The sequence below is a fragment of the Myotis myotis genome, unplaced genomic scaffold (genome assembly GCF_014108235.1).
Source record: "Myotis myotis isolate mMyoMyo1 unplaced genomic scaffold, mMyoMyo1.p scaffold_m19_p_5, whole genome shotgun sequence".
Taxonomy (NCBI): Eukaryota; Metazoa; Chordata; class Mammalia; order Chiroptera; family Vespertilionidae; genus Myotis; species Myotis myotis.
The window spans coordinates 100562646-100575359 of NW_023416357.1; the positions used below are offsets into that span (position 1 = coordinate 100562646).

Genomic DNA, 12714 nt, shown 5'->3' on the forward strand with positions numbered 1-12714 from the left:
TTGCAGTTTCAATCCCCAGTCCCAGTCAGGCGCGTGTGAGAGGCAAACAATCTATGTGTGTCTCTCATCAGTGTTCCCTCTCCCCTTTCCCCCCCCCCCTTTCTCTGCCTCCTTTCCACTCTTTCTAAAGTAAATGGGAAAAATATCCTCAGGTGAGGATTAACCAAAAAATAAAAAATAAAAGGTTGGTATTTGGGGAAGTGTGGATGAAAGTGGAATATAATAGAACTTGTCACTAAAGCATAACTATTATATTGCATCTTCACATAGAAATGAAAGGCTGCATACATTGTTTTTTAAAATTCCTTTTTACAATTGATCATTATGTGTAACAAATGTAGTCTGGGTCTCTTCTTTCTTATACCACAAGGTGATAGAAAAATAAATCATCCTACCATTATTATTTTCCTTTTTACATCATAGTGCTTTTAGAAAATTTAGCATGTTGGTTTCAGGAGTACAATGAGCACAATTAAAGTTTTGGAACATACTATTAGAAAAAAATAAAAGATATTCTATATGATTTATTTTAGATACACACTTGTCATAAAGTGCATCTTGGGAATCTTTTCATTTATTGTAATGAGATTCTTGGTGTGTATAATTCTAACTAATGAACATTAATGAGTTGGAGATCTGAATATCCTTATTTAGAAAAGTTAACAGTATGGAATGTGTAATTACCAAGTTTTTTCACACATTTAATTAAGTTACTCTGGTAAGTATTTGAGTTGTTTATGTTATACTTGCACTGATGGTTAAATGTGAGAATATAAACACGTAATGGTCTGATTTGAAAAAAAGCCTTAGTATAGTATCTTATGTATTAAAGAGCATATGTTATAGTATCAATTTTATCAGCTAATTATAATATGACTCTAAAGTTTGGGGAAGTTGGACAGAAGGGAACTCTTAAGAATAAATAGTATGTCATAAAACTTATTATATGGTAACTGCTCACCAAATAAGAATATTTGGATGGATGGATGAATGGATGGATGGACGGACGGACAGACTAATGAATTGTATTTGAAATGATCAAGGATTTGCAAGTTTGGGGTCATCTGTCATGTCAGTTAACTTTGAAGCTATTGGGAATGAGGTTCTTTATGTTGTCATGGATTTTCCTTTAAAGAAGCTAATGGTGGTTGCAGGAGGCAGAGCCCAGGTCCTGAATATCAGTGAAGCTGAGATAACACCTGGCTAAAAGAAAATCCAAGCTTTTTTCTATATATTAATTTCAACTAGATCAGTCAGTCAAGTACATTCTTTCTTGATTAGCTTTACATAGAGAGCTCAGCATGGTGCCCTTTTGCATAGGAAACTCATAGGAAAGAAAGGTGTCATGTTAATGCAGTCATTGTACACGTAAGTTTCGAGGCATTATGATACTGTTATTTAGAAGATCACATCATAGATTTATTAATAAGTGATTGACTGAGCATCACCTCTGCTCCTTGTTAATCCTTCTGACTTGTACAGGTGGGTAGTGAAGGACCCAGGGAGAGTAGCAGCAGGACGGGGATGCCTCTTAGTTCATCTCAGTGATGGCTGGAGACCGCCCCCCCGAGACCCTTCTGTGCTCAGGCCAACGCTCTAACCACTTAGCACACAAGCCAGGGCCCAGAATGCCATCCTTTTCTTTTTTTTAAATAATTCTTTGTTTGTTGAAAGTATTACATATGTCCCCATTTTCCCCCATTGACCCCCTCTAGCCCGCCCTCACCCAAGGCCCTCTCCACCCCATTATCTGTCCATGGGACATGCATATATGCATACAAGGCCCATGGTTGATTACACCCCACCCACCCGTCCTCCTCTGCCTTCCCTCAAATTCTGCACTCTGTTCCATGCGTCCATGTTTCTGGATCCACTCCTCTCACCAGTTTATTTTGTTACTTAGATTCTACATGAGTGAGATCATGTGGTACTTTGTCTCCCCCCCCCCCCCCCCCCCGCAAAGAATCAAAACATTTTCTGTTATCATGTTTGCCACTTCCCTAGAACTGACTTATTCTGAGACTTTGATACATATTAATTTTTATTAAGTGATCTCTGATATTATGGTCTGTTACTTTCTAAAAGAGAAGCTTGGATTTTCTTTAGCTTTTTGCTCCTCAGCTACTGGCATACAGAATAGATGAATAGAATAGGATCCTTCTCTCTGCACACCTCCTTCCTTGGTAGCCTTGTTCTAATACTTCATGACATATAGATAGTCTGATAAATTTTTACTTGTTTCTCAGTAATTTAAAAATAATTTATGGGCTTCTACCTATTGCTCACCTTTTTTGTTTGTTTGTTGTTCTAGCCATCCTGGGATCTCCAGCTAGTGGAATTCAGAACACAATTGGTTCTGTTGGTACAGGCCAGCAGAATGCTACTTCTTTAAGTAACCCAAATCCTATAGACCCCAGCTCCATGCAGCGAGCATATGCTGCTCTTGGACTTCCCTACCTGAACCAGCCCCAGACGCAGCTGCAGGTTTCTGGCCAGCAACCAGCACAGCCTCAAACTCACCAGCAGATGAGGACTCTCAACCCCTTGGGTAAGTGAAGGAACTCTTGAAAACTTCTTTGTCCTAATACAGCATGGAAATGACAAGTCTTCTTGGAACCAGAGGCTATTTTCAGTTTAATTTCAAATTAATAAATGTATATATTATGGTGATGGTATCTTGTAAATTGAAAGAAAGAAAAAAAACTTCCAGGAAAAGGCAAATATTTCCAATTCATGGAATATGTTACAGGCTTGTTAAAACAGTAGCATTTGCCCAACATTTTTGTTGCTTGTGCCACTTCTGTCTGGACAGTTTTAATAAAGGGGACTTGATAATGGCTCAGAATGCAAAGTCTTAAGTTAGAATTATGGTTGTACTACTTGCATTGATTCTCAGTAGATCATTTATTTAATGGATAACTTATAGATGGTCTGCCATTTCCAGCACGTCTAGGTTATGGGTTATCCCACTGCTGGAAGTGACCAGCCAGGACATGGACTGGTTAACAGGAGTCTCAGAAAATCTCTCCTGTCTCAGCCTTCTCCGTGTACCAGTGTATTAGTATTGCCTAGTGTAATCTTATCCCATTATTTGCCAGTGTTTGGTCTTTTGTTACACAGCTCCAAAATTTTTGCCACCTCTGCATATTGTTTACTTAATATTTTTCAAGTCGACATAGTCCTTTTTAAAAATACATATATATTTTTAAATATATTTTTACTGATTTCAGAGAGGAAGGGAGAGAGAGAGAAAAAAACATCAAAGAGGAAAGAGAATCATTGACTGGCTGCCTCCTGCACACCCCTTACTGTGGGTCGAGCCCGCAACCTGGGCATGTGCCCTTGACTGGAATCGAACCTGGGAGCCTTCAGTTCACAGGCCAACTCTCTATCCACTGAGCCAAACCAGCCAGGGCTAAATCGACATAGTCCTTTTAAAATTAGTCTTAAGCCAAGCAGTTATGTCAGTCAAGTTAAATCAAGGTCATTGTACTAGTTTTGTTTCTTTTTTTTTTTTTTTTTTTTTGGTATTTTATTTTAAAAATGGCTCTTTGAAAACATCTCATTTGTTGCTTTTTGGAAAGCAACCTCCCTAATGCATATCTAACTTCTACTAACCAGGAAACTAGTTTGGAGTCCTAAGACCTGAATTCTAATTCTATTCCTATTGATGGTTTAATTTGGGATAAGACTATTAACTTCTTTTATCCTAGAAGATGAATACTGTAGACAAATTGACCTTTTATGCTTTTCACCTACACTTAGTATCTATGGTTTTAGTTTCTGATATACAAAAGAAATAGATGACATATATGTGACAAGTCAGTTTAATTGTTTAGAGCATGATATTAATAAAGCCAGGATCAAAATCTAAAAGTAAAATGGATCATTTCTGGTTTTTTCCACCACCTTATAGTTACTTATGATACCATCCAGCCTCCATAAAACTGTCTTATTTTAATTATATGATACAGTGGGAAGGAGTCTGCAACTGAACTTGTATTACAAGTCAATCACCATTATTGAAAATATAACTTGCAGAGTTCCTGCCATAGTGTTTGTTATTATACTCATTAAGAATTGCTTATTCATATAGTGACTTGAACTCTTAAGTGTATATTATAATTTAGGATTTGATTTCTTTTCTGTTTTTAAAAGAAATAACCCAATGAACGTTCCAGCAGGAGGAATAACAACAGATCAGCAGCCACCAAACTTGATTTCAGAATCAGCTCTTCCAACTTCCCTTGTGGCCACAAAGAAGACCCATGTTTCAATTGGCTCCTGTGTGATAGTCACACATGAAAGTGGGCTGGGAATCACACAAAACGCCATAATTCTTTCTAAATGTGAGGCAGAGAAAATAGTTTGGGTGGAGGCATGCTATTTTTCTTTTAATTATAAATGTAGAGCAGATAATAGATAAAACATGGTTTCTATTTTGTTGTACATTCACCACTTGGCTCTCCTAACTTAAACTTTTTAAGTCTCATATGGTTGAAGGCCTTACTTAAATGAAGCACATTTGAGTCACTTTAATAGATGGCTGAAGTTCTTGTTCTTCCCATAGCCCACTGATGAATGATGGCTCAAATTCTGGAAACATTGGAACCCTCAGCACTATACCAACAGCAGCACCTACTTCTAGCACTGGCGTTCGGAAAGGCTGGCATGAACATGTCACCCAGGACCTGCGGAGCCATCTAGTGCATAAACTGTATGTTCCCACCTCACCCATTATTCACATGTGACAGAAACATTTTGTGGCTGATAGCATTGTGACAGTTTTGCCCTTTATTATCAGGATCTGATTTAATTCCTAAGTGGTTCCAGGTGATAGTACCCTAGCAGCTAAAGGGACTTACATCCTTTTTAGGGAATCACAGACACTGCTAGCAGGCCAGAGAATCCCAGACCCCACTGTATGTTCCCACCTCACCCATTATTCACATGTGACAGAAACATTTTGTGGCTGATAGCATTGTGACAGTTTTGCCCTTTATTATCAGGATCTGATTTAATTCCTAAGTGGTTCCAGGTGATAGTACCCTAGCAGCTAAAGGGACTTACATCCTTTTTAGGGAATCACAGACACTGCTAGCAGGCCAGAGAATCCCAGACCCCGCATCCCCAGTGAGGGGCATCAGAGGATTCATAGCTCTCCCCTGTAGAGGAGCATGAACTGTAAGCCATGTCACAGAGGCCAACACTCCCAGTGCAGCTAGATATGTACTCTGAGCTCTGGGATACATGAGGGGGCTGGGATTAGCTCAGAAGCTAATTTATGGCTCAAGATTATGTTTCTGGAGACCCTTGAGAATTGGGGGAATTTGGGCCTAGTGAATACAGATTGCATGACAGTACCATCATATATATAGTCAGTGAACGTGCAGAGTTAATAGTTAACTTTCGCAAGCTAGTTAAATTAAATTGAAGGTGAAGTTAACCAATGATTCTCTTGGAGTTTTCTTCATTATTTTAATTAAAAAAAATTTGTAATAAATAGTTTAAAAGTAGGAATTCAAAATCATATTATTCTTGCCCAGCTGGTGTAGCTAAGTGGTTGAGCATCAACCCATGAACCAGAAGGTTGCTGTTCAATTCTCGGTCAGGGTATATGCCTGGGTTGTGGGCTTGGTCTCCAGTGTGGGGTATGTAGGGGGCAGCCAATCAATGATTCTCTATCATCATTGATTTTTCTCTCTCTCTCTTCCTCTCCCTTCCTCTCTAAAATCAATAAAAAATACTTTTTAAAAAATTGTATTATTCTTGAGATGACCTAGCATTTATTGCTAATAGCAAAATATTGTTTTGGACTTGTAGATAAATCAACAGGTTAGTATTGTCTCTAGAGAATGACTTCATTTGTGTACTCATATTCTAGGCAAGAGAGATTTGGGATTTCTCTCAACAGTGTATCACCCCTGTAGGTAGATAAGCTTCTCTTTCCATGTCACATATAAAGTGGCAAGATACTGATGTATTGAAAGTGGGTTGATAGAATATGTTGTCCTCCTAGCGTCCAAGCCATCTTCCCAACACCTGACCCTGCAGCCCTGAAGGATCGCCGCATGGAGAACCTAGTGGCCTACGCTAAGAAAGTAGAAGGGGACATGTATGAGTCTGCCAACAGCCGGGTAGGTTGCCTTACTTATTCCAGCCTGCACATACCTGTGGTAGATATATAGCTGCATCTGGCTGGCTGGCTTGTCTGGAAGTGGGGATATGTTAGTTGGGTAAGCCTATCTATCACCTTGAGGAGCCTGACCAGAGAGACTTAGCAGATAAGAAATTAGGTCCCATCTGCCTGGTGTGGCTCAGTGATTGAGCATCGACCTATGAACCAGAAGGTCCCTGTTAAGGCACATACCTGGGTTGCAGGCTCGATCCCCAGTGTGGGGCCTGTAGGAGGCAGGCTGATCAGTGATTCTCTCATCATTGGTGTTTCTTTCTCTCTCCCCCTCTCCCTTCCTCTCTGAAAAAAGAAAAAGGAAAAAAAAATTAGGTCCCTGCACAACTCTCTTTGTTTACTATAGTATCCACCACTACAGGTAAATGTGGTATACAAAATTGCATTTTATCCATGGATGCCATGTCCATGTCCATGTGGGCGTTGTTTGTTATGCTTATACTATTATTGCCAGCACCAGTGAATATCCAAGAAGAAGTTCAACTGTGGAAAGAAATGTAACATGCATTTAGTACCTACTGTCTATTAAATCTTGTAATGTAACTAGTTCAACAAGAATTTTGGCCTTTGGTTTATTAGTTAGAAGTGTTGAACACTTACTTTGTTAGTGTACTTAATAAAGTTCATTAATTGTTTAGAACATACGAACCAGATCATTTTTTATAGTTTTGACTGCCTAATGTCATTGCTCTTCAGGATGAATACTATCACTTATTAGCAGAGAAAATCTATAAGATACAAAAAGAACTAGAAGAGAAACGGAGGTCGCGTTTACACAAACAAGGCATCTTGGGTAACCAGCCAGCCTTACCAGCCCCCGGGGCGCAGCCCCCTGGGATACCACAGTCACAACCTGTGAGACCTCCAAGTAAGGACTTCATTTCCTTCTATCAGCCCTTAATCTGTTTGCTTGTTTTTCCTTCTGTATTTGGGGTGTGTTTCTAAGTATATAGAATTATGTTCTCAGAAAGCCCACATTTTGGAGACTGATAGTGGTCATGACCTTATACATTGGCCTATGTTTAGACATTGAGTCTCTTGTGGAGAGGTCCTTTAAAGGGTTTGCAAGCATCGAATGTCCAGTGCTTTGGGACCTGTTGACTGGTTTTTTCTTTAAGTTTGAAATACTCAAGATACATTCCTTATTCCTCAATCAAGGATTATTTTAAATAACTTTTTTTTTCCCTGCCATTATAGATGGGCCCATGCCCCTGCCAGTGAATCGCATGCAGGTTTCTCAAGGTATTTAACTATTGCTGTGAATCATATTTCTGTTTACCATTCAACAGCCACAAAGTGCATTGTTTCTTTTTTCCTCTTTTCCTCTTTATTTCTTTATAGCGCTTCTTTTTCCTTACATTCCTTATTGTTGATGAGCAGAATTCATTTCCACAGGCAGTATGAATATCAGTTGTATTTGGATTCAAGAGAGGTCATTACTTTTAGGAAGAGTCTCACAAAACATTGTGGGTGGGGTAAGGAAACGTTTCTGAATGTGTGAAAGGAGAGCATCAGGCCAGTCCTGGGGCAGCAAGCGAGCAGCACGGGAGGTGAGGTGGAGAAAGTGCAGTGGCTGCTCTGGGCCCTGTGAGTGCAGGTGGTCAAGCCTAGCCAGCAGGATTTACACTCAGAGAGTCTGCATCAGGCTGAAGTGCTGGCAGCTGGTCTCAACAACTTTTAAAGGTTCTTTGTCAGGTTGAAATTCACTAGTTTTTGCTTGGTTGAAGCCATCATTTTAGTTTGGGAGTTTGGGGATGAGGGACATTTCAAACCTTTTACTAATTGAGACTTGAACAGTAAGGTGTTTTCACAGGTTGTGAAATAAGGTGGTGACATTACCCAAAGATTCTAAAGCAAGGCTTGGCTCTGCTGTTAGTAAAGTAGTTTGGGAGGGGAGAAAAGGTCATTTTTTAAGTTTGCAGTAATCTTATTGCATATTGAAAAAGACATGGTAGATAAACTGATAATATAAAGGAAAGAGTTTACAGAGGATTGTAGGAAATTACAAAGAAGGAGAGGCTGTGGTCTGAAGACACTTAGCAGCTAGTGAAGTGTCTTCCATGGTATAACATTTCTGCGAACAATGAGCAGCCCCAGGACAGCAAAGGAACTGCGAAAATGGGATTTTCCTCATGTGTGGAGAGAAGGCTGAGAGCTTGCCACCTTTGGATGCTTTCTAAACACTTGTTTGCAAAATTAAAACCATATTTTGAGTCTTATCCCAGATTCTAACAATAAATATAAACCCAGCTGAAGAGCTAGGAGGCCGGGGTGGGAGTGGAGGTGGGGGGGGGAGGGGGGATGAGAATGGGTTTCCTGCAGGAGAGAAAACGGAAGCCACATGCTCCAGCAGGTGTTAGTGAGAGGTTGGCTCAGATTGGTGCCCTGGCCTTAGTTAACACCTCTTCCATAGTTGGTGGGAACATCTTCCCGATGTAGCCTTGTCTCCTTAAGTCACTTTGATGCTTTTTGAGCGGGGTTCTGCCATACTGATCAGTGCTTCCTCAGCCTTATTTTTTTGTGGTTTACCTGGCTTTCTACCCTCATCTCCTCATTTTGTCCTGCCCCTCCGATCCCCACCATACCACCCTCACCAGCATTGATGCCATTTTTCCTGGATATGAAAATTCTGTTACTTAATCATCTGATTAGCTGGGTGATTTCCTTTCAGTTGTATGTGTTGTGTATGTGTTCCATGTTATTTTGCTTAGAGTTTATTGGGCAAGTTGTAATTCTGTTTCCCTGTGGATGCTTTTCCTAATGAACTATTGTGGGTACATTTACAGGGATGAATTCATTTAACCCGATGTCCTTGGGGAATGTACAGTTGCCACAAGCTCCCATGGGACCGCGTGCAGCATCCCCCATGAACCACTCTGTCCCAATGAACAGCATGGGCTCCGTTCCAGGGGTAAGTCCTGCTTGCCTTAACTGTGCTGAGAAGGCCTTGCCCAAATAAGGAAAATTCTCTAAGCAGTAAAATTGTAGATTGTCTAGAATCCTATGGTACCTGTTCCTTTGGATTTGGGTTATGCTTTATTTCTTTCATCTCTCGCGCGCTCTCTCTCTCTTTCTCTCTTTCTCTTTCTTGTCTTCATTACTGTAGTGAAAATTATTTGACCATTATTTTATTTGAATGCCAATTTCATAGGGAATTATGACTCTTTGAGAAGATGGAGTTCTGTAGATGGAATAGACAGCCTCAGTTTTGTGGCCAAGAGGGACTTGTCAGTGTCTGTTGACTCCTAGAGCTGACTCTCCTGCGGCTGCTTTCTAAATGCTTCATAGAACTCAGAAAAACATATCTCGAACTTTAAATTATAGCATGCTATTGATTTCTATCTAGAGGACAATCTGAAGCCCACTCATTAGAGACTGCATGAGAAAGCTGGTAAAGTGCCTTGGAGCTGTAAGGTCTTAATGGTGTTTCTTTTCCCAAGAGGGAGGGAGGATTTGAAGATTTCTGTCTCTTCTACTTTATCTTGAATACTTTGGCTTTTGTCCTCTGAATTCTCAATGATGCTTGTTGTCTTTTAGATGGCCATTTCTCCTTCCCGAATGCCTCAGCCTCCAAACATGATGAGCGCACATGCCAACAACATGATGGCCCAGGCGCCCACACAGAACCAGTTCCTGCCTCAGAACCAGTTCCCTTCATCCAGTGGGGCAATGAGTGTGAACAATGTAGGCATGGGGCAGCCAGCGGCCCAGACAGGCGTGTCACAGGTACCGTTTGCCTTTGGGCCACCCACATTGATACAGCCCCAGCTTCCCACTGACCTATGTCTTTTTTCGTGGAAATTAGGATTCTAGACTACACATTTGATTTTTACCTTTTAGCATCTCTTGATATTGTCCTTATTTTATCCTGTCATTTTTACCTTGTTTGGAATGACTCTTAACATCTTGGGGTGAAGAACTTCATGTAAAACTAGAGTGGGTTGTGGTTTTTTGGTTTGTGTGCTTTTGCATTTTGATTTTTGTTGTTGTCTTTTTCTTGGTTTTTACTTGTGTCAAAATTCTAAGTTTCATATGCAAATCTGAGAGACACTGAATTTTAAAGAGCGAGTAAGGAAGGGTCCCATGAGTTCACTCCTAATGACTTTTGGTTTGTGTATTTTGTTACCTGTCCCTGAACTGTCCAAGTGAAGTCAGGCTAACTGGATCAGTTGAGTAGTTATCCTTTTATTCAGTGTGTTTTTACTTATTCAGTCTAAAGCTGAAGAGAATTATTTTCCATTCATTTTACTGCCTTTTAAAATATATATATATTTTTTTTATTAATTTCAGAGAGGAAGGGGAGAGGGAGAGAGAGCTAGAAACATCAGTGATGAGAGAGAATCACTGATTGGCTGCCTCCTGCATGCCCCACCTGGGGATCGAGCCTGCAACCTGGGCATGTGCCCTGACCAGGAATCAAACAGTGACCTTCTGGTTCATAGGTCTATGCTCGACCACTGAGCCACTGCACCCAGGCATTTATTCTGTATTTTTTGTTTTATTCAGAAGCAGGCCTTGATTGCAGGCTCCTCCCTGTCCTGGGCCCTCACGAGGGCATGTACAGGAGGCAACCAATCGATGTGTTTCTCTCCATTTTACTGCCTTTTAAAAACCCTTTTGTTGTTATAGTATAGTAGTGTTGCTGTATGTATATGTACATGTATTTAAAATAGGCCAAACCTACCCTGGCCTGTTTGGCTCAGTGGATAGAGCGTCGGCCTGAAGACTGAAGGGTCCCAGGTTCGATTCCGGTCAAGGGTGTGTACCTTGGTTGCGGGCACGTCCCCAGTGGGAGGTGTGCAGGAGGCAGCTGATCGATGTTTCTCTCTCATCGATGTTTCAAACTCTCTATCCCTCTCCCTTCCTCTCTGTAAAAAAATCAATAAGATATATTAAAAAATAATAATAAGTAAATAAAATAGGCCAAACCTTCCTCTAAAATATGAAAATCGTGTTTTAATTTTTTAACATGAAATAATATTGCATAAAAGTAATTGACTATTCTGAATTTACTCTCTAAATGCCTATTCATTAATTCTTAATTTCCAGAACGTGTCATTGCTCTAGAACGGGTCAGCAGATATGTCCTGTAAATATTTTTTACTTTGTGGGCCATACATAGACTCTTTGTCTTAACTATTAACCTCCACCATTGTGGGGGGAAATCACAGCCATGTTCATTCCTACACAAATGAATGGGCGTGCTGTGTTTCAATAAAACTTTACTACAGAAATAGGCAGCTAGCTGGGTTTGGCCACAGGCAGTAGATTGTAGCCCTTGTTCTAGACCAGTGATTTGGAATCACTTTTTCAAAGGTCTACAGGTACTCTGAAGCATGTCCTCAGCTGAGATCACTGCACTGAAACATTTCAGTATTTCAACAACTTTTTTTTTTTTAAGATAAATACCTTTTCTGTTGGTCTTAGCTGTAGGTGGATATTATGGAGCATGAAGCTAGTAAGCTGAGTGGACATGTTTAAACCGGAAATTTTGACAGTTATATAAATCAAAATAGAAGAAACATAGCATTAACTTTATTGGAAAGTACACATTATAAGTGTACAGCTGGATAGATTTTTGCAAATGGAACATGCTCCTGAAACTCAGTGCCCAGTAGACCTCTTCAAGAAACCACGATTAGATTTTCACACATTTAAATTCTTCAAATTTGTTGCCACATTTCCAAATAGGGAACATAATGTTAACATACTCTGTTTCCTCTGTTAGGGACAGGTGCCTGGTGCTGCTCTTCCTAACCCTCTGAACATGCTTGGGTCCCAGCTGCCTTGTCCACCAGTGACACAATCACCTTTGCACCAGACACCACCTCCTGCTTCCACAGCTGCTGGCATGCCATCTCTACAGCATCCAACAGCACCTGTGATGACTCCTCCCCAGCCAGCAGCTCCCACTCAGCCATCGACTCCTGTGTCGTCTTCCGGGCAGACTCCTACCCCAACTCCTGGCTCAGTGCCCAGTGCTAGTCAAGCACAGAGCACTCCTACAGTCCAGGCAGCAGCCCAGGTGACCCCGCAGCCTCAGACCCCAGTTCAGCCCCCATCTGTGGCCACCCCTCAGTCATCACAGCAACAGCCAACGCCTGTGCACACCCAGCCTCCTGGCACACCGGTGAGCCTCTCTGTTGCCTTTGTTCTGAGACTCTTAATGAGAACTTTCCCATAAATCTGTCATGATGACCCTGGCCATGTAGGGTAGCTCAGTTGGTTAAAGCATCGTCCCTATATGCCAAGGTTGTGGGTTCAATTTCCAGTAAGGGCATATACAAAAACAACAACCAATGATTCCATAAGTAAGTGGAACAAAAAATTGATGTTCTCTCTTTTACTCCTCTCTCTATCTCTCCTTCTCTCCCTTTCTCCCCTCCTCCCTCTTTTCCCCCCCCTACCCCCCCCCCCCAAATCAGTAAATAATTTTTTTTAAAAAATTCTGCCATGAAGTTGCTGTAGAATCTTGGTGCCACCCCAAAAAGTAACTGAAAGGCTGTGTTTGGCAGGACATAATT

The 12714-nt window shown here is 40.9% G+C and overlaps 1 protein-coding gene across 11 annotated transcripts in view; it reads left to right on the forward strand.

Annotated features, from left to right (window-relative positions):
* The window catches only part of LOC118656434 (CREB binding protein), a 179614-nt gene that overhangs the window by 122481 nt on the left and 44419 nt on the right, over positions 1–12714 (forward strand). For 9 of the 11 annotated variants that reach the window (XM_036309774.1, XM_036309775.1, XM_036309771.1 and 6 more), the window contains 9 exons: positions 2312–2548; positions 4158–4260; positions 4571–4717; positions 6020–6137; positions 6887–7058; positions 7388–7432; positions 8977–9101; positions 9728–9916; positions 11919–12320. In XM_036309774.1, coding sequence (XP_036165667.1) covers positions 2312–2548; positions 4158–4260; positions 4571–4717; positions 6020–6137; positions 6887–7058; positions 7388–7432; positions 8977–9101; positions 9728–9916; positions 11919–12320 — 1538 coding nt within the window. The remainder of the gene's footprint in view (positions 1–2311; positions 2549–4157; positions 4261–4570; positions 4718–6019; positions 6138–6886; positions 7059–7387; positions 7433–8976; positions 9102–9727; positions 9917–11918; positions 12321–12714) is intronic. The other 2 variants (XM_036309776.1, XM_036309777.1) reach the window with 2 other exon arrangements.